The sequence below is a fragment of the Hypanus sabinus genome, chromosome 31, assembly GCF_030144855.1.
Source record: "Hypanus sabinus isolate sHypSab1 chromosome 31, sHypSab1.hap1, whole genome shotgun sequence".
NCBI classification, from domain to species: Eukaryota; Metazoa; Chordata; class Chondrichthyes; order Myliobatiformes; family Dasyatidae; genus Hypanus; species Hypanus sabinus.
In genome coordinates this window covers 23,840,096-23,864,011 of record NC_082736.1, presented here as the reverse complement: position 1 = coordinate 23,864,011, position 23,916 = coordinate 23,840,096, and the positions used below count along the sequence as shown (strand labels likewise).

The 23,916-nt window shown below is 47.5% G+C and overlaps 1 protein-coding gene across 11 annotated transcripts in view; it reads right to left on the bottom strand.

Annotated features, from left to right (window-relative positions):
- Window positions 1–74: 74 nt before the first annotated feature.
- Window positions 75–23,916, bottom strand: part of bscl2 (BSCL2 lipid droplet biogenesis associated, seipin) — a 116,930-nt gene continuing 93,088 nt past the window's right edge. For 6 of the 11 annotated variants that reach the window (XM_059955165.1, XM_059955166.1, XM_059955168.1 and 3 more), the window contains 6 exons: window positions 23,643–23,708; window positions 10,754–10,798; window positions 10,455–10,520; window positions 10,159–10,224; window positions 8,658–8,723; window positions 75–449 (listed from right to left, as the gene is read on the bottom strand). In XM_059955165.1, coding sequence (XP_059811148.1) covers window positions 373–449; window positions 8,658–8,723; window positions 10,159–10,224; window positions 10,455–10,520; window positions 10,754–10,798; window positions 23,643–23,708 — 386 coding nt within the window. In that variant the 3' untranslated portion in view covers window positions 75–372. The remainder of the gene's footprint in view (window positions 450–8,657; window positions 8,724–10,158; window positions 10,225–10,454; window positions 10,521–10,753; window positions 10,799–23,642; window positions 23,709–23,916) is intronic. The other 5 variants (XM_059955172.1, XM_059955171.1, XM_059955173.1 and 2 more) reach the window with 5 other exon arrangements.

The window sequence follows — 23,916 nt, the reverse complement described above, 5'->3', positions numbered from 1 at the left end:
GAGCTGCTCCAGGCTGGAGTTGATTGATGAGGCAGGAGAGGAACCGGACCACCACCTCACAGTGGACGAGATCGTTCCCGCTGAGTTTGCTCACTGTCCCTGTGCTGGGACCTCTTTTAACCAGGGTGGGGGTGGTTTAAGGCCACATAATGCATGGAGGCTGTTTTGATGGGACTGGGGAGGGGGGAGAGAGTTTGCTTATGGACCAATGTGGGGGAACAGGAACCGACACCCATCCCAGCCTCCAAGTCCCACGACAGGCCATCCTGCCAGTCACATTAGTCCCGGTCATGGCCCCCACCCGCTCTCAAGTCCATGCGTTTCATGCTCCTGTTGGCCTGGTCCCCCCCCCTGCCCCACCGGCGCCTGGCGCTACTGGAGGGTCTGCTGTGAGGTGTCGGTCATGGCCGACAGCTGCCCGCTCGCCTCTTCCGCCGGGTGATCGAGTGCTGAAACGAGGAGACAAAAGCAGGTGGATTAGTACACCAGGGGCAGGGGAGGGGGTATTTACCCCCACCTTCACCGCTGACCCCGCACATCAGGTTTCCATCTGCCAGGCAGGGTGGTAATTAAATAATCCAGGACCCAGGTCAGAATCCTGGTATGGAAGACCTCTCCTCCCCACCCCCCTACAGGGAAGCTCACTGCCTCGACCCCTCTGACTTCGGGGAGCAAGCATGCAACAGCAGCTACTGACGGGGGGGGGGGGGGGGATTGGACGGTCGATACTTTGTGCCGACCCTTCATCTAGAGTGGACCGAGGGGGCGACGTGGCTGGCGGAGGCTGAGGCGAGGACGGCACTTGCGTTCCTCCTCCGGGCCGCGCGGCTGCAGACTCCGTCGCTGTGCGCCTGGAATTTTCTTCTACGTGGGCTTTCATTAAAGTGCAGCTTTCAGGCCACGTCAAAATAATCCCCGGCTCAGAGCCGCGGCTGGTCCGCGCAGTTGTTTCAACGGGAGGGAACAAGGTTCCTTGTTCATCTCCCTTCACCGTTCAGATGAAGGAGGTTGAGCTAACGACGTTGACTACCCATTTTCCTTCACAGATGCTGCCTGACAGGCTGAGTTCCTCCTGTAGTGTCTACTGATCCAAATTCTGGAATCTGCAGTCCTGTGTCTTTGGGGGCTAGTGCGGGTAATGGGTGACTAATATCAGAGGCCAAATGAGCTTGGAGGAGCAATACCTCCTACCCCGTCTGGGTAGCCTCCAGCTTGATGGCATGAACCTCCATTCCCTCCAACTTCTGACAATTTCTCTCTCTTCCCCTTCTCTTCCTCCATTACCCATTCTGGTTCTTCTCTCACCCCTTCTCTCCTGCCCGTCAACTCCCTCTGGTTCCCCTCCTCCATTTTCTCCTGTGGTCCACTCTCTTCTCCTGTCAGATTCCTCCCGAGAGATGAACCAGGCCCGTTGGCCCAACTGGACCATGCTGACCCAGATACCTGTCTAAGCCAGTCGCCTTTGCCCACGATTGGCCTGTATCCCTCTGAAGCTTTCCCATCCCTATACCTGTCCGAGTACATTTTTAAATGTCATCCATGTGAGCTGAATGTTTAAGTCTCTCCCCACTGGTACACAGCAAGCCTCATGTAGTGCCTCCTCGCTGAATTCCTTTCGGACTCGGGCTGAACTACAGAGGATGGGGAGGAGGTCCGGCCCCGGCACACGTACCATGCAGGCCCACTGGCGTTTGGACATGCCCTGGTGCCCGTGAACCCAGATGTGGGTAAAAAGCCCAGATATGTGGGAGAGACAAAGACTACGGGAGTAAACCCAGACAGCAAATCCAGAGTGGAGCCCCCAAGGCGTCTAGACGTCATCGAACAATCTTCTGGCAGCTCCTGCAGCCAAACATATTGCTTCATAAGCTTTCCTTTGGACTACACTAGTGAAGCCAAGAGGGGGATCTTGATGACTGGGCACCCCAGGATCTCAACACGCTCCACCCAGGCTTGTGTCCTGGAAAGGTCACACCAATGCCTCTGTCCATTGTCCTTCGAGACTGCTGGATGCTATCATCTTCATTGTACCTGCCTCAACAACTGCGTCTGCTGGCTGGTTCTATATATGGACCAGCTTCTGGATGCCCCTCAGGTTCCTATTAAAACCCCCCCCCCACTCACATTAAACCTGTGCCCTCTAGTTCTTGATACCCCAGCCCTTGGTTAAATAGTCTTTTCCCCATCCATGCCTCTCGTGATTTAGTACACACCAACGGAACAGGTCCCAACCTGATCGACTCCCTTGAGTTCAGGTAACATTTGGCATTCTTCTCAGCTGAATGGTATACAGTGCCTTGTAAATTATTCAGCCCCCAACCCTTTGTTGACAGAAATGAGCATTACAACTAGGGATTTTGATCAATTTAACTGGGAATTTTTATTTGTGGATCATATGCACCTGTGTTCTCTCCACAGTAGAGCCCAAGAGACAAGGAAAATTGAAAAGCTAAAATTTCCAAAAACTGAAATGTCAGCAGTTCAAAAGTATTCAACCCCTTTGCTCAGTACTTGGTTGGACCACCTCCCGCAGCAAATACAGCCAGTAGTATTTTTGGGTGAGTCTCTATTACCTTTGCACAAGATTTTCCCATTCCTCCTTGCAAAACTGCTTAAGCTGTGCCAACTTTAGATGCTTTGAAGATCTTTTCATAGATAAGTGCTTTGCAACTTTTGAACAACTCTCTGTAAAGTCTGGCTGACCCAACACTCATTTCTTTAGGTATCTCCAAGTTAGACATTTCATTAACCCTTTAATACCAAATTTTCCTGAGGCACCCAATAAAAATGTAGTGGACTTGTTTCTTCGTATGAACCCATTGGGTAAAGGTTTGATTTCTACTATTCGAGATATGTTGGCGATGTTGAGGCGAGCCCCCTTTGACCAAATTAAAACTGCCTGGGAGCGTGATTTAAATTTCCCTCTGTCCGACGAGGTTTGGGATTAAATTCTCAAGTCAGTTAATTCAACTTCTCTGTGTGCTCGCCACTGCCTTTCACAGTTCAAGGCTGTACACAGGGCTCATATGTCTAAAACTAAATCATCGCGGTTCTATCCTGATACTAGTCCCTGTTGCAATAAGTGTAAAGGGGTCGAGGCTTCCCTTATTCATATGTATTGGGCTGGTCCTAGCTTGGAGAAATTCTGGAGAGATTTTTTAAAAACTTTATCTCAAATACTTAATTGCTACTTGGACCCTAACCCTTTGATGCTCTTTTCGATACTTTGGGAGAAGCTGACATGCATCTGACTCCGTCTAAGCGTCGTACATTGTCTTTCGCCTCTCTTTTGGCCAGACGTGCCGTCCCTCTTAGGTGGAGAGATGTTGCCCCATCCACTCATGCTCAATGGCTCAGAGACATTATGTCCTGCTTAGACCTTGAAAAGATTCATCGTTCACTTCTTAATTCGAACATAAAGTTCCAAAAGGTGAGGGGACCTTTGGAATATTTTCATAATTCCCGTTTAGATTAAGGCTGCATCCCTTGCTTTTTTCTTTTCCATTTAAATCCCTCACTTCCAGCTTCTTATGGTTAAGATTTAGTTTTTTATGTGTAAACATACTATAGTTTAGTTAGCAGGCAATATACCTTTTTATAAATACAGATCTGTGGTGATAAAAGTTCTGATTAACTTTTCATATATCGTAAGTTTGGCTTGGAGTTGGATAGTGGGAGGGTGGGATGGGGTGGTATGATTGGCTTGGAGTTGGATAGTGGGAGGGTGGGGTGGGGTGGTAAATGACTTTATACGGTCCTACTATATGCAGCTTTTTGTTATTATGAACTGTACATTTGATATGTTTGTTTTGCATGGTAGAAACCTCTATTTTATTTTTTGTTTTGTCACATTGTAGAAACTCATAAAATTAATTTAAAAAAACTGTGCCAGGTTTGTTGGGGAGTGGCAGTAGACAGCGAACTTGAGGTCTTGCTAGAAATGTTCGATGGGGTTAGGGTCAGGTCTCTGACCGAGGACATCGCTTTTCTTAATTTGAAGCCAGTCCATGGTGGCTCTGACAGTGTGCTCAGGGTCATCCTACAGAAGGACTTATTGCCTCTCCAGTTTAAGCTTTCTGACAAATACCAACAGGTTTTCAATCCAGGATCTGTCATCTTCCCATCAATCCTGACCAGATATCCAGTCCCTGCTGCTGAAAAGCATCTCCCTAGCACGATGCTACCTCCATACTTCACAGTGGGGATGGTGTTAACCCACTGATGTGCAGTAGTGAATTTATGCCACACGTATTGTTTAATGTTGAGGCCAAGACCACCTTCCATGTCTTTACAGCATCTCCTAAGTAACGCTTTGCAAAGTCTTGAATGGGAAGGATACACTTTTTGTTTTAGCCAGGGCTTCTTCCTTGCCACTCTTCCACTCTTCTTGTGCAAGGCCTTGGAGATTGTGAAGCCAGGAGCTTCATCTCCAGATGCCGCCGCTGACTCTGCAGTGATTGTTAGTGTCACAGTAGCCTCTCTTACAAGTCCCGTTCTTCACCGGTGACTGAGTTTAGAGAGGCGGCCTGACCTAGGCAGTGTGGCTGTGGTTTCCTAGTTTTTCTCACGACGGATTGCACTGAGCTCCGATGTGTAGTCGGCCCTCCTTATCCGTGAGGGATTGGTTCCGGGACCCCACGTGGATACCAAATTTCATGGATGCTCAAGTCCCTTATTCAACCCGCCTCAGTGCGGTGGACCTTAGGACCCAGCGGCACAGATCTGAATGCGCAGTGTTTCTGTTCACGAAAATAATCACGATCGCAAATAAAGTGATCAGAAAGAGGTGAAATGCCATCGGTCATTGGAAAAGCGTTAGGCTACAGTCGGTCAATGATCGGAACAATTTTAATGGATAAAGTGAGAAAGGTTCTGCCCCGATGAAAGCTACAATTATTACTAAGAAATGCAGTGGTTTAATAATTGCGGTTTGGGGTTTTGGGTTTTTGATCCTCACATCAACCCGGCACGGTGGAGAGCAGACCTGATAGCGATCTGTCACTGGATCGAACTCGGGAAGAAATTCCCGAGCCCGGCACTGAAACATACGTTCTTAAGTGTTTTATATGGATAAAAAGGTAAAATATACACTATATACTAAGACAAACGTTTGACTAACTGACGCTAAATAATACCGGATGTACCTGTTCCGACTTAGTGAGAGAACTTCCGATTTTTTTTTGATCCCGATCCACGATAACGCACGCACATCCTCCCGTATACTTTAAATCATCTCTAGATTACTTGTAATACCTAACACAATGTAAATGCTATGTAAAATAGTTGTTATACTGCATTGTTTAGGGAATAATGACAAGGAAAAAAAGTCCGTGCTGGAAGAGCACTTCCGGGTTTTCGCGATTCACGGTTGGTTGAATTCGCGGATAAGGAGGGCCGACTGTATGCTCAGTGTCTTCGAGATAGTCTTGTACCCTTGCCCAGATTTGTGCTTCCTTGTTATCATTTCCCTGATTTGTCTTGAATGCTCTTTTATCTGCATTTTGGTTTGGTCTGTTGAAAATCTACCGTACTGTTGGAGAGAGGGGGTATTTATTCATTGAAAAACAGGTGATCCTCCAATTTTCTACATTAACAAATTGGGTGAGTTGGTAAGGTAATTGCGCCCGAGGAAAGTTAGCATAGTTATTACAAAGGGGATGAATACTTCTTCAGCCTCACAATTTTGGCTTTTTAGTAAATTGTTGACAGGTTTTGGAATTTTTCTTTTGATTTGACACGCTGCACAATGTTTTGTAGATTAGCTCAAAAAAAAGCCGACTTCAATACATTTTAAATTTGGAAAATGAGACAGTGAAATGTGGAAATAGCTGTGGGAGCTGAATACTTTTTTGAAGCACTGTACTTCCGATAGCAAGGTGACTAAAACTGTACATCTTGTACAACTGCAGTGTAACGTCCCAACGCCTGTACTCCCTGCCCTGACTGATTAAGTCCAGTGTTGCAATTACCTTCTTCACTACCCTGTCAGTGACCCCCCCCCCCCCCCATCTGAGGGGATCTGTGTATTTGTTCTCCTTCATCCCCCTCTCCCCCCCCCCCCATTCTACAACCCTCCCCAGGGTCTGACCACTCTCAGTCAATTCCTGGGTGTGGATCAGTCTCTCTCTCCAAGATGGTGACTCCACTCATAATGTTGGATACTTCTATCAAGTCTCCTCTAAATCTTCTACATTCCAAGAGATAAAGACCTTTACTTGTAACTCTGGTCCTCCAGACACAACAACATTCTTGTAAACTTTCTCTGTACTCTTTCAATCTTGTTTACATCTTTCCTGTAGGTCGGTGACCAAAACTGCACACAATACTCCAAATGAGGCCTCACCAATGTCTTGTACAACTTCAACACAACATCTCAGTACTTTGATTTACGAAGGCCAATGTGGCAAAAGCTTTCTTTACGACCCAATCCACCTGTGACTCCACTTTCAATGAATTATGGACCTGTTTTCCTAGATCCCTTTGTTCTACCTCACTCCTCAGTGCCTGACCGTTCAGTGTAAGACCTACCCTGGTTGGTCCCATCAAAGTGCAACCTTACATTTGCCTACATTAAATTCCACCTGCCATTTTTCAGCCCAGTTTTCCAGCTGGTCCAGATCCCTCTGCAAGCTTTGATAGCCTTCCTCGCTGTCCGCTACACCCCCAACCTTGGTGTCACCCACAAATTTGCTGACCCAGTTTATCACATTGTCATCAATAGCAATGATCCAGATGATAAAAACAGACCCAGCACCGATTGCTGCGGCACTCCACTAGTTACAGGCCTCCAGTCAGAGAGGGAACCTTTGACAACCACCCTGGCTTCTCTTGTGAAGCCAGCGTTTAATCCAATTAAATACCTCATCTTGAATGCCGAGCGACTGAACCTTCTTGACCAACCTCCCATGTGGGACCTTGTCAAAGGCCGTGCTAAAGTCCACGTAGACAACATCCACTTTCCCGGTAACTTTCTCAAAAAACTCCGGAAGATTGGTTAGACACGACCTACCATGCACGAAGCCATGCTAACTTTCCTTGACCAGTCCATGCCTATCCAAATCCGGTCTCTCAGAACACCTTCCAATAGCTTTCCCCCAACTGTCAGGGTCTCCAGCCTGTAATTTCCTGGTTTACTTTTAAAGCCTTTCTTGAACAGTCCTTGGTACAGAGGCAGAGGATCACCTAAATATCTCTGCTAGGGCCCCGGCGATTCCTACACTTGCTACATATTTATTACCATTCTGATCTTCCAGAGGACCAATTTTGTCCCTTGCAATCCTTTTGCTCTTAATAGATCTGTAGAATTTCTTGAGATTCTCCTGAGCTTGTCGGCCATAGTCTTCTTGCACTCATAAGCACCTCATTTGTTCCTACCTTTCTTTACCTGTAATGCATCTCCGTTTTTTCTTAAGTAGGGCCTCTGTCTCTTGCAAACCACCCTGTTATCTTTACCTTTTATTCTGACAGGTGCGTACAAGTTTTGTTCTCTCAAAGTTTCACTTTTAAAGGCTTCCCATTTACCAAGTATGCCTCTGCCAGAAAACAGCCTGTCCCAATCCACACTTGCCAGATCATTTCTGACACCATTAAAATGAGCCTTTCTCCAATTTAGAAGCTTAACCCGTGGACCACAACCCATCTTTTTCCATATTTAATTTGAAACTAATGGCATTCCGATCCCTGGATGCAAAGTGTTCCTCTATACAAATCTTTGCCACCTGTCCTGTTTCATTCCCTAACAGCAGATCCAGTATTGCAGACTCTCTCGCTGGAATTTCTACATTCTGATTAAACACATTTGACAAACTTTCCCATCCAGCGCTTTGACAGTAATTGGATTCCCAGTTGATATGTGGAAAGTTAAAATCACCTACTATAACAACCTTGTGTCTCTTGCAACAGTCTGCGATCTCTTCACAGATTTGTTCCTCCAAATCCCTCGGACTGTTGTGTGGACTACAATACAGCCCCATTACGTGATCATACCTTTCTTATTACTCAGTTCCACCCATAACACCTCATTAGATGAGTTCTTCAGTCTGTCCTGACAGAACAGTGCTGTGACATTTTCCCTGACCCCTCTATCACATCTAAAACAATGGAATGGAACCCTAGAATATTGGGCTGTTAGTCCTGTCTTTCCAGCAAACAAGTCTCATTGATGACTACAGTATCCATGCCCTTTCCTACAATACTTCTTGCATTGAAATGCACACACCTCCGGACATTAGTCACACCACACTCAACCTTTTCGATTCCTAACTTTGTCTGAGGTCTCCACAAGCCCCCTACTATCTGTTCTGGCACACTGGTTCCCAGGAACCCGGGCAGCTCCAGCAAACCTTCCTGCTCGGATCCTCATCCTCGCCCCCCTCCAGTTCAGGTGCTAACAGTCCCTTCTGTGCAGTTCCCATCTTCCCTAGAACAGAGACCAAAGATCCAAAATCTCTGCCCTCCTTCCTACACCAACTCCTTAGCTGTGTGTTAAACTGTACAATCTTCCTATTTCTGGCCTCCCCAGCAATCTTGTCATGGATTAGGGGGGCAGGTGTTGTATAAAGGCATTGTTTGGCATTCTACATTGTTTGCAAGTGACCCCCCCCCCCTCCTGTGCGAAGGCAAACCGGGTGAGTGGGCTGCCCTGTCTCTCACTCTACCTGAGTTTGTAGCATCGCTGTCTGGCATTCCACTCGAGGTCCTGTTGGGGCCAGGCTCTGCTTCAGCTGCAAGGGGAGAGCACCGAGTGGGTTCGTGTGTGTGTGGGGGGGGGAATGTGCTCCCTCCCACCCTCAAGTTCTTCTGCCACTCTTGCGGATGAGGGGACACACTCAAATTTGACCACTCCCCCTCCTTCAGTCCCTCCCGCTCTGTCACATCTAAAACAATGGAACTCGGTGCAGGTTTGAAGTGACCACTCCCCCTCCTTCAGTCCCTCCCGCTCTGTCACATCTAAAACAATGGAACTCGGTCCAGGTTTGAAGTGACCACTCCCCCTCCTTCAGTCCCTCCCGCTCTGTCACATCTAAAACAATGGAACTCGGTGCAGGTTTGAAGACCACTTCGCTGAGCGCCAGGACAAGCGGGATCTCCCAGTGGCCGCCCATTTTAATGCCACTTCCCATTCTGATATGTCCGTCCATGGCCTCTTGCACTGTTGTGATGAAGCCACACTCTGGCTGGAGGAGCAACATCTTGTATTCCTTCTGGGTAGCCTCCAACCTGATGGCATGAACATCGACTTCTCTAACTTCTGATAATGCCCCCCACTTCCCCTCTCTCCTTATCTTCCTGCCCACCCATCACCTCACCTCCCACTGGTGCTCCTCCCCTTTTCCTTTCTTCCATGGTCTTCAGTCTCTTTCGCCAATTAACTTCCCAGCTCTTTGCTTCATCCCTCCCCCTCCCGGTTTCACCTACCACCTTGTGCTTCTCTCTCCCCTCCCACCTTTTTAAATCTACTCCTCAGCTTTTCTCCCCCAGTCCTGCCAATAGGGTCCTGACCCGAACTGTCGACTGTACTCTTGTCCTAGATGCTGCCTGGCCTGCTGAGTTCCTCCAGCATTTTGAGTGCGTTTCCTGGGATATTGAGCTGCCAGTCCTGCCCCTCCTGCAACCAAGTCTCACTAATGGCTGCCATATCATATTTCCAGGTGTTGAGCTCATCTGCCTTCCCTACAATACATTTTGCACTGAAGTATACACAGCTGAGGACACTAGTCACACCACACTCAACCTTTCGATTCCTGACTTTGTCTGAGGTCTTACCAGCTATCTCCACTGTCTCTTCTGGCACTCCAGTTCCCGTCCCCCTGCAACTCCAGCAAATATACTCGCAGGAAGATTAGCCCCTTTCCAGTTCAGCTGCAAGCCCTCCCTCCTGTACAGGTCCCACCTTCCCTGAAAGAGAGGCCAACGATCCAAAATCTCTGCACTCCTTCCTACACCAGCTCCTTAGCCGTGTGTTAAACCTGCCTCCTCAGTAACCTTGTCATGGGTTGGGGGGGACGGGTGTTGTATAATGGCTCATCCCCCCCCCCCCCCACCACCCTGGACACTGGACGGTAGGGAGCTGAATTCTATTGTTGGCAAGCAACCCCCCCCACCTTCTCCTGTGCGAAGGCAAACCGGGTGAGTGGGCTGCCCTGTCTCTCACTCTACCTGAGTTTGTAGCATCGCTGTCTGGCATTCCACTCGAGGTCCTGTTGGGGCCAGGCTCTGCTTCAGCTGCAAGGGGAGACCATTGGGTGGGTTAGTGAGGGTGGGGGGATGTGCACCCTTCCCCTTCCAAATCCAGACCACCAGGGGCTTGTTCCCCTTCGCTCTCTGTTCTTTATCCCCCCCCACCCCGGACATTGGACGGTAGGGAGCTTGTTAGCAAGCGACCCCCCCCCCCCCCCACCTTCTCCCGTGCAAAGGCAAACCGGGTGAGTGGGCTGCCCTGTCTCTCACTCTACCTGAGTTTGTAGCATCGCTGTCTGGCATTCCACTCGAGGTCCTGTTGGGGCCAGGCTCTGCTTCAGCTGCAAGGGGAGACCATTGGGTGGGTTAGTGAGGGTGGGGACGTGCACCCTCCCCCTTCCAAATCCAGACCACCAGGGGCTTGCTCTCCTTCCCTCTCTGTTCTTTATCTCCCCCCCCCCCCCCCCAAACAATTGCCACTGCAGGATTTGCCACCACACTCGCAGTAAACTCAACACTGACTCTGACCTGCAAGGGCTCGGCCCGTTAACCTGCAGGGAGACGTTCACCGTACCTGCGGGTGGCTGCTCCATCAGTCCAACCGTTTCCAGTGGCGGCCCTGAAAGACAGAAGACAACAGTCAGCGGGACACGTAGGACCAGGAGGAGCGACCAGTCCGGTCTGTCCACTTTCTCTTCAATGATAGTTTGCCTCTGCCATTCACACCCTAACTCGTACACGGATATACCACGGAAAACGTTCCGACTGCTTGCATCTCCGCCTGGGATGGAAGCTCCAATGTGCTGGATTGCCATGAGGCTGCAGAGGGTCGGAGACTCAGCCAGCTCCATGGTGGGCACTACCCTCCCCAAATTCGAGGGCATCTTCAAGAGGCAATGCCTCAAAAAGGCAGCATCTAGCGGAGAGATCTTGGCCTTGACCCTGCCTTGTGCAGCTGGATCTTGGATTTGCTGTCAGAGTGTCGGCAGATGGTAAGAATGGGCTCCCACACCTCCACCCTCAGGGCTGCGTCCCCTCCTTTACTCCCTGTATACCCATGACTGTGTCGCCACCCACAGCTCCAATCTGCTAATTAAATTTGCCAATGACACTACACTGATTGGCCTAATCTCAAACAATAATGAGGTGGCCTACAGGGAAGAAGTCATCTCTGACACAGTGTTGTCAAGAAAACAACCTCTCCCTCACTGTCGCAAAAACAAAGGAGCTGGTTGTGGATTACAGGAGGAATGGAGATGGGCTAACCCCTAGAATGGATCTGGGGTTGAGAGGGTGAACAGCTTCAAGTTCCTCGGCATCCATATCACAGAGGATCTCACGTGGTCTTTGCACACCAGCGCCTCTTTCACCTCAGACGGTTGAGGAAGTTTGGTATGGCCCCCCCCAAATTCTAAGAACTGACTTTAGGGGCACAATTGAGAGCATCCTGACTGGCTGCATCACTGCCCGGTATGGGAACTGTACCTCCCTCAATTGCAGGACTCTGCAGAGAGTGGTGCAGACAGCCCAGCGCATCTGTAGTTGTGAACTTCCTGCTATTCGGGACATTTACAAAAGACAGGTATGTAAAAAGTACACACCATTGGGACCCGAGCCACCCCAACCACAATCTATTCCAGCTGTTGCCATCTGGGAAACGGTACCACAGCATAAAAGCCAGGACCAACAGGCTCCGGAACCATTTCCTCCACCAGACGGATGAACTCATGGTGATCTGAGTATATTTCCATGTTACATTGACCGTTCTGCTTATTATAAATTACTATTATTGCACATTCAGATGGAGATGTAACGTAAACATTTTTACTCGTGTATGTGAAGGATGTAAGAAATAAAGCCAATTCAATTCGTTAAGGACCCTCACCATCTGGTACGTGCCCGCTTCTCATTGGCGAGGAGATACAGAAGTCTTGGGAAAGGTTCAGCTCAGGTACAGGCCCTTCGGCCCATCTAGCCTGTGCTGAACCAGCCGAAAAGCAAATCAAAGACACCCAAACACTCCTACCTACGCAATATCCATATCCCTTCAACTTCCATGTGTCAATTCAAATGCTATTTGCTTCTACCATTGTGCCAGGCAGCACATTCCAGGTATTTAGCAAGGGTGCTGAAGACTTTTCCACAGTACTGTAGTTATTTTATGTATTGCACTGTTCTGCTGCTGCTAAAAGAGAAATTTCATGAATTCAGAGTCATAGAAAAGTACAGCACAAAAACAGGCCCTTTGGCCCATCTAGCCTGTGCCGAACCATTTTAAATGCTCCACGTTGCAAAATACAGCACCATGCAAAAGTCTTCACGGACCCATTCCTCTACAGCACTAATTATTTATCTATGTAGCAATCATTTTATGCCCTGATGCTTGGAAACAACATATTTCATAAGCCTACATCAGTGAAAATAAACCCAATTCTGATGTGGTGCAATGTTTGAAAGAATTTCAACTCCTAACGTTTGAGTTGGGTTGAGATGTCCTCAAGCGGCCCTCGCTCACTAGAATGCTGTTCCTTGGGGAGTCTGGAAAATAAGGGGCAATATTCAGGTGACTACAACCGCCCTCAACAATCTGTTACTGCAGGAGAGGGCAATAACTAAACCTCACACCGAGAGATGAGTCACACACCTAGCATAGAGTCTGGAACATTCCCTCTTATTTATTTTCAAGCTGTACAGACTAATGATTGATTAGAGTAAGAAATCTTTACACGGTCTGAAAACTGCATGGCAACTCATCAGATCAAGTGGCATCTTCAGAAAAGAAAACAGTCGACATTTTGGGTCGAGACCCTCCTTCAGGACTGAGAAAGAAGGGGAAGGTGCCTGAATAAAAAAAGTTGTATGGAAGGGAAAAGGCTGGCTGGATGGTGATAGGTGAAGCCAGGTGGGTGGGAAAGGTCAGGGGCAGGTGAAGAAGGATTCCGATAGGGGAGGAGAGTGGACTTTTACTTTTTTTTTGGTAATATGCCCATCAAAACAAACACAAACCACAACTTACAACACAAGTAAATGATAGCAGGCAAAATCAAAATGTTTTGACTAGATGGCGTTGGCGTTCAGTGGGCCATCGGTTTACTAACAGTGAGCAATCGACTTCCATTCTGTGTTTATTGTTACAATTTGTAACGGTATAAATTGCAACTCGAAACACTGTTTATGGATTATATTCATAAACACATAATTAAGTAGATGATAAGATATAGGAGCAGAAGTAGGCCATTCGGCCCATCGAGTCTGCTCCACCATTCAATCATGGGCTGATCCAATTCTTCCAGTCATCCCCACTGCCCTGGCTAATCAAGAACCTATCTATCTCTGCCTTCAATGCACCCAATGCATTGTGGCAACAAATTCCACAGATTTACCACAGTAATTTCTCTGCATCTTTGTTCTAAAAGATGTTCTTCAATCCTGAAGTCATGCCCGGTTGTCCTGGACTCCCCTACCATGGGAAATAACTTTGCCATATCTAATCTGTTCAGGCCTTTTAACATTCGGAATGTTTCTATGAGATCCCTCCTCATTCTGCTGAACTCCAGGGAATACAGCCCAAGAGCTGCCAGACATTCCCCATACGGTAACCCTTTCATTCCTGGAATCATTCTCATGAATCTTCTCTGAACCCTCTCCAATGTCAGTATATCCTGTCTAAAATAAGGAGCCCAAAACTGCACACAATACAAAGTGTGGTTTCACAAGTGCCTTATAGAGCCTCAACATCACATTCCTGCTCTTATATTCTGTATCTCTAGAAATGAATGTCAACATTGCATTTGGCTTCTTCACCACCGACTCAATCTAGAGGTTAACCTTTAGGGTACTCTGCACAATGACTCCCAAGTCCTTTTGCAACTCTTCATTTTGAATTCTTTCCCCATCTAAATAATAGTCTGCCCATTTATTTCTTCCACCAAAGTGCATGACCATACACTTTCCAACATTGTATTTCATTTGCCACTTCTTTGCCCATTCCCCTAAACTACCTATATCTCTCTGCAGGCTCTCTGTTTCCTCAACACTACCTGCTCCTCCACTTATCTTTGTATCATCGGTAAATTTAGCCACAAATTCATTAATCCCATCATCAAAATCATTGACATACATCGTAAAAAGCAGTGGTCCCAACACCGACCCCACTGGTAACCAGCAGCCAGCCAGAATAGGATCCCTTTATTCCCACTCTCTGTTTTCTGCCGACCAGCCAATGCTCCACCCATGCTAGTAACTCCCCTGTAATTCCACGGGCTCTTATCTTGCTAAGCAGCACCTTGTCAAAGGACTTCTGAAAATCCAAGTACATCACATCTACTGCACCTCCTTTGTCTACCCTGCTTCTAATTTCCTCAAAGAATTGCAGTAGGTTTGTCAGGCAGGATTTTCCTTTCAGGAAACGATGCTGGCTTTGGTCTATCTTGTCATGTGTCTCCAGGTACTCCGTAATCTCATCCCTAACAATCGATTCCAACAACTTCCCAACCACTGATGTCAAGCTAAAAGGTCTATAGTTTCCTTTCTGCTGCCTCCCATCCTTCTTTAATACAGGCAGTCCCCAGGTTACGTACAAGTTCCGTTCCTGAGTCCGTCTTTAAGTCGGATTTGTACTTAAGTCGGAACAAGTACATCCGGTATTATTTAGCATCAGTTAGTCAAACGTTTGTCTTAGTATACAGTATATATTTTACCTTTCCATGCATGTGAAACGTATGTATTCCAATAATTAAACCACTGTGTTGCTTAGTAATAATTGTAGCTTTCATCGGGGCAGGGCCTTCACATGCTCCATTATTCTCACTTTATCCTTTAAAATTGTTCCAATCGTTGACTGTGTCTAATGCTTTTCCAATGACCGATAGCGTTTCATCTCTTTCCAAACACTATTATTTCCACTTTATTTTCAATCGCAATCACTTCCCATCAACTGAACAGGAGCACTGCGGGTGGCGGCTCCCGCGGTCCGCTGGGTCCTAAGGACCACCGCACTGAATGCCCCAGGTCCTAAGGACCACCGCACTGAATACCCCAGGTCCTAAGGACCACTGCACTGAATGCCCCAGCTCCTAAGGACCACCGCACTGAATACCCCAGGTCCTAAGGACCACTGCACTGAATGCCCCAGCTCCTAAGGACCACCGCACTGAATGCCCCAGCTCCTAAGGACCACCGCACTGAATACCCCAGGTCCTAAGGACCACCGCACTGAATGCCCCAGGTCCTAAGGACCACTGCACTGAGGCAGGTTAAATGGTTAAGTGGGGGCTGTGCTGGGTTTGGGTATTTGATCCTCCACAATATTTTGCGTGGGAATTTAAACTGGAGGCGGCAGTGTTTTTTTTATGAGGTCGAGTTGCGAACTCGACATTAACCTGGCACAGATGGTACTGCGCCACCAGCCGACCAGAACGGGGGGGGGGGGGGGGGGGGGGGGTCAGGGTGAATCTTGCTAAGAAAAATTTAAGCCAAATACAAAGTTACACACTCAACACAGTGTCAACGGCAATGACTTAAAATGGCAGACGGCGTCGCGATCTGACTTAAAACGGCGGACGGCGTTCTCCTTCCTCGGTTTGTAAGTACGAGTTGTCTGTAAGTCAGACATTTGTAACTCGAGGACTACCTGTATTCTATAATCTCATCCTTAACAATCGATTCCAACAACTTCCCAACCACTGATGTCAGGCTAACAGGTCTATAGTTTCCTTTCCGCAGCCTCCCACCCTTCTTACATAGCGGAGTAACATTTGCAGTTTTCCAGTCAACTGGGACTATGCCAGAATCTATCGGTTTTTGAAAGATCATCGTTAATGTCTCCAGCTACTTCTTCAGAACCCGAGGGTGAATTCCATCAGGTCCAGGAGATTTATCCACCCTCAGACCATTAAGCTTCCTGAGCACCTTCTCTGTCGTAATTTCCACTGCACAAACTTCACTTCCCTGATACTCTTGAATGTCTGGTATACTGCAGATGTCTTCCACTGTGAAGACTGATGAAAAATATGCATTCAGATCCTCTGCCATCTCTGCATCTCCCTTTATGCTGCGGGCAGCGGAGCGGGAGTAAGGAGTGCCTGTGATCGACAGACGACTGGAGATCGGAGGATCAGCCGTTGTAGGTAGGCCGAGACCCTCGGACCTACCAGGGGAGTACCTGAGGAGGAAGGTAAAGCTGCGCAAGCGCGGGTGACGTCAGCGGTGAGCGCGGGCTTTAAAAAGTGGCCCTCTTTCAGAAGCGGGCTGCGGGGTGCGTGGGAGCAGAGTGCTGGGCTTTGGCTCAGTGGGCTTCGGCACAACAGGACTTCGGCAAGAAGCCTGTTTTTCATTTATTCTGACTAATCTGGGATCAGGTAATGGGGGAGACCGTGACAGCAGTGGTGTGCTCCGTATGCAGTATGTGGGAGGTCAGGGTCAACACAGTTGTCCCTGATGACCACACCTGCAAGAGGTGCATCCACCTGCAACTCCTATCAGACCAAGTTAGGGAATCGGAGCAGGAGCTGGATGAACTACGGATCATTCGGGAGGCAGAGGCAGAGATAGATAAGAGTTATCGGGAGGTAGTCACACCGAAAAGACAGGAGGTAGGCAAATGGGTGTCAGTCAAGAGAGGCAGAGGGAGCAGAGAGAGAGAGAAGAGCATCCCTATGGACGTTCCCATCAAAAATAAGTATACCATTTTGGATACTGTTGGTGGGGATGACCTACCAGGAACAAGCTGCAGTGGTCCTGTCTCTGGCACTGAGGTTGGACCCTCAACTAGGAAGGGGAGGAGGGAAGAGAAGAGAGCAGTATTGATAGGGGATTCTATAGTCAGGGGGGCGGATAGGAGATTTTGTGGGGAAGATCGGGAGTCTCGGATGGTCTGTTGCTTCCCTGGTGCCGGGGTCCGAGTCAGATCGGGTGCGGGTTATTCTCGAGAGGCAGGGCAAGAATCCAGATGTTGTGGTCCATGTAGGGACCAATGATGTGGGTAGGATGAGTGAGGGGGTCCTGCGTAGGGAGTTCAGGGAGTTAGGTGCGAAGCTGAAGAGCAGGACCTCCAGGGTAACAATCTCAGGATTGCTACCTGTGCCACGTACGAGTGAGGCAAGGAACAGAAAGGTTATAAAGATTAATACATGGCTGAGAGGATGGTGCAGGAGGGAGGGCTTCAGGTTTGTAGATAATTGGGCTTTGTTGCAGGGAAGGTGGGATCTGTTCTGAAGGGACGGCTTACACCTGAACTGGAGCAGTACTAACATCCTTGCAGGGAAGTTTGCTAGTGCTTCTTGTGGGGGTTTAAACTAAATTTGCAAGGGGCGGGGATCTAGAATGTAAGGGAGGATAGCGAGAGGAAGAATAAAGGACAGGTGGGGACTACACGGTTCCAGAATATTAAGTGTGTAGTAGAGGAAGGTGGGGCGGAACAAGTGATAAGGAGGACTCATATACAGAGGGATGGTCTGACGGAACATGGAGTTAAATGTTTTGAAAGAATAAGTAAATTTAGGAAGGACAACAAAATTCTAGGGGCGTATAGCACGATGGGAATTCGGGGAGCTGGGTTAAGCACAATAGGCAGCGATTCAAACAGAGAGAGGAGAAATGGGTTAAAAATTCTATATCTGATGCACGAAGTGTCAGAAATAAGGCGGATGAGCTTGAAGCCCAGGTGTGAATGGGGAACTACGATGTTGTTGGGATAACGGAGATCAGACTAGCTGCAGGGAGATCAGACCTGGGAAATGAATGTACAAGGGTATACGTGCTATTGTAGGGACAGAAATGTGGGCAGAGGGGGTGGGGTGGCTCTGTTGGTGAGGAATGAGATTCAGTCCTTTGCAAGGGGGGACATAGGATCATAAGTAGAGTCTGTGTGGATAGAACTGAGGAACAGTAAGGGCAAAAGGACCCAAATGGGTGTTGTCTACAGGCCACCAAACAGTAGCATGGATATTGGGTGCAAGTTGAATAGGGAGTTAACATTGGCAAAGGTAATGTCGCAGTAGTTATGGGGGATTTCAACATGCAGGTGAACTGGGAGAATCAGGTTGGTGCTGGACCACAGGATAGGGAGTTTGTAGAGTGCCTACGGGATGCATTCTTGGAACAGCTTGTACGAGAGCCGACCAGGGACAAGGCTATTCTGGATTTAGTGTTATGTAATGAACAGGATTTGATAAGCGATCTCGCAGTAAAGGAGCCATTAGGAGGTAGTGATCATAATATGATAAGTTTTTATCTGCAATTTGAGAAGGATAAGGACAGCTCGGAGGTGTCAGTGTTGCAGTTGAACAGGGGAAACTAGGGAGTCATGGGGGAGGAGCTGGCCAAAGTTGACTGGAAGGATAGCCTAGCAGAAAAGACAGTGGAACAGCAATGACAGGTATTCTTGGGAATAATGCACAAGGTGCAAAATCAGTTCATCCCCCAGAGAAGGAAGGATTCAAAGGGGGGAAAGGGGCCACAGTGGTTGACAAAGGAAGTCAGAGATTGCATAGCAATAAAAAAAAGGAAGTATGAGTTAGTGGGAGTGGGAGAGTGGGAGCTGAGTGGGAGGACAGATGATTGGGAAGTTTTTAAGGAACAACAGAACTTAACTAAAAAGACAATGCGGGGAGAAAAAATGAGGTACGAACGCAAGCTAGCCAGGAATATAAAGGAAGATAGCAAAAGCTTTTTTAGGTATGTGAAGAGAAAGAAGATAGTTAGGAACAATGTTGGGCCCTTGAGGAATGAATTGGGTGAAATTGTTATGGGAAACAGAGAAATGGCTGAAGAATTTAATGAGTACTTTAGATCTGTCTTCACTAAGGAAGACACAAGCGATCTCCCAGATGTATGGATGGGCCAAGGACATAGGGTAACAGAGGAAATGAAACAGATTGACATTAAGAAGGAAATGGTGATGAGAAGACTGATGGGACTGAAGGCTGACAAATCCCCAGGTCTAGATGGTCTGCATCCTAGAGTGCTAAAGGAGGTGGCCCTGGAAATTGTGGATGCATTGGTAATCATTTTCCAATGTTCCTTAGATTCAGGATCAGTTCCTGAGGATTGGAGAATGGCTAATGTCATCCCACTTTTTAAGAAAGGAGGGAGGGAGAAAACAGAGAACTATCGACCTGTCAGCCTGACATTGGTGCTGGGGAAGATGCTAGAGTCCATTATGAAGGTTGAAATAGTGGCATATCTAGATAGCAGTAATAGGATCGGGCTGAGCCAGCATGGATTTACCAAAATCATGCTTGACTAATCTGTTGGAGTTTTTCGAGGATGTAACCAGGAAGTTAGACGGGGGAGATCCAGTGGATGTAGTGTAAGTGGTGGGTAAAATCAAAGCTCAGGGCATCGGGGGTAAGACATTGGCATGGATAGAAAACTAGTTGGCAGATAGAAAGCAAAGGGTAGTGGTGAATGGGTGTTTCTCGGAATGGCAGGTGGATGGGGTGCCACAGGGCTCGGTATTGGGGCCACAGCTGTTTACAATTTACGTCAACAATTTGGATGAAGGCATTGAAAATAACATCAGCAAATTTGCTGATGATACTAAGCTGGGTGGCAGGGTGACATGTGATGAGGATGTTAGGAGTATTCAGGGTGACTTGGATAGGCTGGGTGAGTGGGCAGATACTTGGCAGATGACGTTTAATGTGAATAAGTGTGAGGTTATCCACTTTGGGAGTAAGAACAGGAAGGCAGATTATTATCTGAACGGTGTAGAGTTAGGTAAGGGAGAAATACAAAGAGATCTAGGAGTCCTTGTTCATCAGTCACTGAAGGTGAATGAGCAAGTGCAGCAGGCAGTGAAGAAGGCTAATGGAATGTTGGCCTTTATTACAAACGGAATTGAGTCCAAGAGCAAGGAAATCCTCTTGCATTTGTACAGAGCCCTGGTGAGACAACACCTGGAGTATTGTGTACAGTTTTGGTCTCCAGGGTTAAAGAAGGACATCCTGGCTGTAGAGGAAGTGCAGCGTAGATTCACGAGGTTAGTTCCTGGGATGTCTGGACTGTCTTACGCAGAGAGGTTAGAAAGACTGGGCTTGTACACGCTGGAATTAAGGAGATTGAGAGGGGATATAAGATTATTAAGATATAAGATTATATAAACATATAAGATTATTAAGGGATTGGACAAGATAGAGGCAGGAAATATGTTCCAGATGCTGGGACAGTCCAGTACCAGAGGGCATGGTTTGAGAATAAGGGGTAGGTCATTTAGGACAGAGTTAAGGAAAAACTTCTTCTCCCAGAGAGTTGTGGGGGTCTGGGATGCACTGCCTCGGAAGGTAGTGGAGGCCAATTCTCTGGATGCTTTCAAGAAGGAGCTAGGTAGGAATCTTATGGATAGGGGAATCAAGGGATATGGGGACAAGGCAGGAACCGGGTATTGATAATAGTTGATCAGCCATGATCTCAAAATGGCGGTGCAGGCTTGAAGGGCCGAATGGTCTACTTCTGCACCTATTGTCTATTGTCTACAATATCTCCAGCATAATTTTCTATTGGTCCTATATCTACCCTCGGCTCTCTTTTACCCTTTATATACTTAAAAAAGCTTTTAGTATCTTCTTTGATATTAGTCGGCAGCTTCCTTTCATAATTCATCTTTTCCTTCCTAATGGCCTTCTTCGTTTCCTTCTGCAAGTTTTTAAAAGCTTCCCAATCCTCTATCTTCCCACTAGCTCTGGCTTCCTTGTATGTCCTCTCTTTAGCTTTTACTTTGGCTCTGATTTCACTTGTCAGCCAAGGTAGTGTCCTTCTTCCATTCAAAAATGTCTTATTTCTTCTTAATTACAGGGTATTTCATAATAATATTAGCATAAATTTCATAATAATATTAGCTGTTACGTCCGTAGCCCCCTCCTTTGTGAGAATCGTCAGATCACTGTTGGGTTGAGTCAAAAGGGGGGGCCCAAGACATGAGGGGGAGACGTGCAGGATGTCACGTCCCCCCCCCCCCCCCCCCCCCCGTAGCAATCTAAAGCTACGGGACATGACCATTGTCTCCTGGAGACAGATTTGTGGATTGAGATGCTCTGCTACGTGAATGCCCTCGGGCAAAGTGGGCTGGTTGAGGGAGAGATTGCATCACCCCCAACCCGATTGACATCTACGACCCTGCAAGTCAGAATAAAAGAGGGGCTGCAGGAACAGCCCCTCAGACACACCAGAAGAAACGTTAAGCGACCACGTAACAGCAGACGGTCATCGGAAACCAAGCCACGTGCGTTCAATTCTGTGGTTGGAATTGGTGGCAGAAACCATGGAAAATGGCTTTTTAGCTAACAACGGGGAAACCCGCTCCCCTGACTCAATGGATTGACATCATAAAAAACTTGGGCAAGTTTAAATGCCTCCCTCTCTTAAACCCAAAACGCTGCAGCCTGAACGAGCTAATGACTTTTATATTTCCATCGGACAATACATTATCCCCTAGACAACGATAGAGTTACGTTTTATTGGTTATGATCATACCTGCGCTTTAGATTTAGTATTGACGACGTATATTATCTGTATGTTTGCATTAATCTTATTTTTGTGCCCCTTTATCAATAAATACTTTTAAAAATAGTACCATCAGACTTCAACGGACCTCTCTATCTTTGCTGGTAAGTGATCCAGTTACAGGATTACGTAACATAGCATAGATTTTGAAATCATGTTAACATTATATAAACATGTGTGGGGGCATTTTGGCTACGTGTGTCCGCACAGTTTAGAAGGAATGCTGCTTGGGGTAGAACCCGATCCGGACACAGTGGTTTGGATACGTTACTCCCCACTCCCTGCACTGATTCCAGCCTGCCTAACTGCCCCGTATGTTAACCTTCGTTCCACTTTTACCACTTATTTCTGATCTCGAGCAAATGTAGTTTTGTGCTATATTAAATTCCGCTCTACTGCGACTTGTCCGCATCTTCAGCGGTAGTCATGACCTCAAAGTCACACATTGCGGAAACAGCCCTTCGGCCCATCAGGTCAGTGAGTAATGATCGATAAACCAATTCTTTGGTATCAAAAGCCCTTGCCTGATGTCTCAGGGCTGGGTGCCTCACCACCCTCCACCCCTGAGTTCCTCTGCCACCTGTCCCACAACCCTCCCGCAGCACTCCCCCCTCACCATTCCCAACATCCTTCGCTCCCGCCAGATTTACAAGTTCGCTCCATGTCGACAAATATAGGAATGTGCAAAGATCTCAGATACCCTAGCTCTATATATACAAGAACATCAGATATATGAGCAGAATAAGGCCATTTGGCCCATCCAGTCTTTTCCCCCATTTCATCACGGCTGATCCATTTTCCTCTCTGTCTTCTCCCCGTATACCTTCATGGTTTGACTAATCAATAATCTATCAACCTCTACTTAACGTCTTGGCCTCCACAGCTGTCTGAGGCAATGAATTCCACAGATTCGCCACTCTCTGGCTAAAGAAATTCCTCCTCACCTCTGTTCTAAATGGACGTCCCTCTGTTCTGAGGCTGTCCCCTCTAGTCTTAAAGACTCCCCCACCATAGGAAGCATCCTCTCCACATTGACACTGTCAAGGCTTTTCATCATTAGGTAGGTGATTAGAAAGAGATACCCTTTGGTCCTTTTGAATTCCAGCGAGTACAGGCCCAGAGCCATCAAGCATGCCCTATATGATATGCTTTTCATTCTGGAATAATTTTCATGACCCTCCTTAGGCGCTCTCCTGTGTCTGCATGTCCTTCCTCAGATAAGGGGGCCCAAAACTGCTCAAATACTCCAAGCGAGGCTTCGCCAGTCTTTGTAAGCCTCAAGTGCCTTTCAACATGATCGGGTTCAGTGGGATCTCCTCTTGTTCTTCTGAATTCCGGTGAGCTCCGGCCTAAGTCTTCTGCACCGTGCTGTACGGGAGCCCGAAGAGGCACACTCAATGTTTTTGCAAGCTCTCTGCCATCAGATTTCTGAAGCCGTCCATGACCTTGCCTGGTGTCTCAGGGCTGAGCACGTCTGTACCTGTGCCACTCCCCACCCCCCGGTACTCCTCCTCTGCCACCTGCCCCGCAGCCCTCCAGCATCCCAATATCCTTTGCTCCCGCCAGATTTACAAACTCGCTCTCTGCTCCACATTGACAGATACAGTACTGTGAAAAAGTCTCCTCTATAACAATTATTTATGTAATCTTTTATGCCTTGCTTTGCAATAATGCTTCGAAACACATATTTCATAACACACATCAGCGATAATAACAAACAAGAGAAGATCTGCAGATGCTGGAAATCCGAGCAACACACACAAAATGCCGGAGGAACTCAGCAGGCCAGGCTATGGAAAAGAGTAAAGAGTCAATGTTTCAGTCTGATACGTCGACTCTTCTCTTTTCCATGGACGCTGCCAGGCCTGATGAGTTCCTGCAGCATTTTGTGGGTGTTGCTCAGCGATTCTGATGTGGAGCAGGCTTCTCATGGCAATGTTTGGAAGAATTTGAAAGCCTACCAATTGAGTTGAGTTGAGATGTCCTCAAGCGTCCCTCGCTCGCCGGAATGCTGCCCCTTGGGGAGTCTGGAAAATAAGGGGCAATATTCAGGTGACTAAAACTGCACTCAATGATCTGTTACTGCAGGAGAGGGCAATAATTAAACCTCACACAGGGGCATGAGCCACACACCCAGCACAGTCTGGACAAACATTCTCTCTTTTTTTTAAAGCTGTACAGACCAATGATTGATAGGAGTAAAAATAATTTTACACGGTCTGAAAACTGCATGGC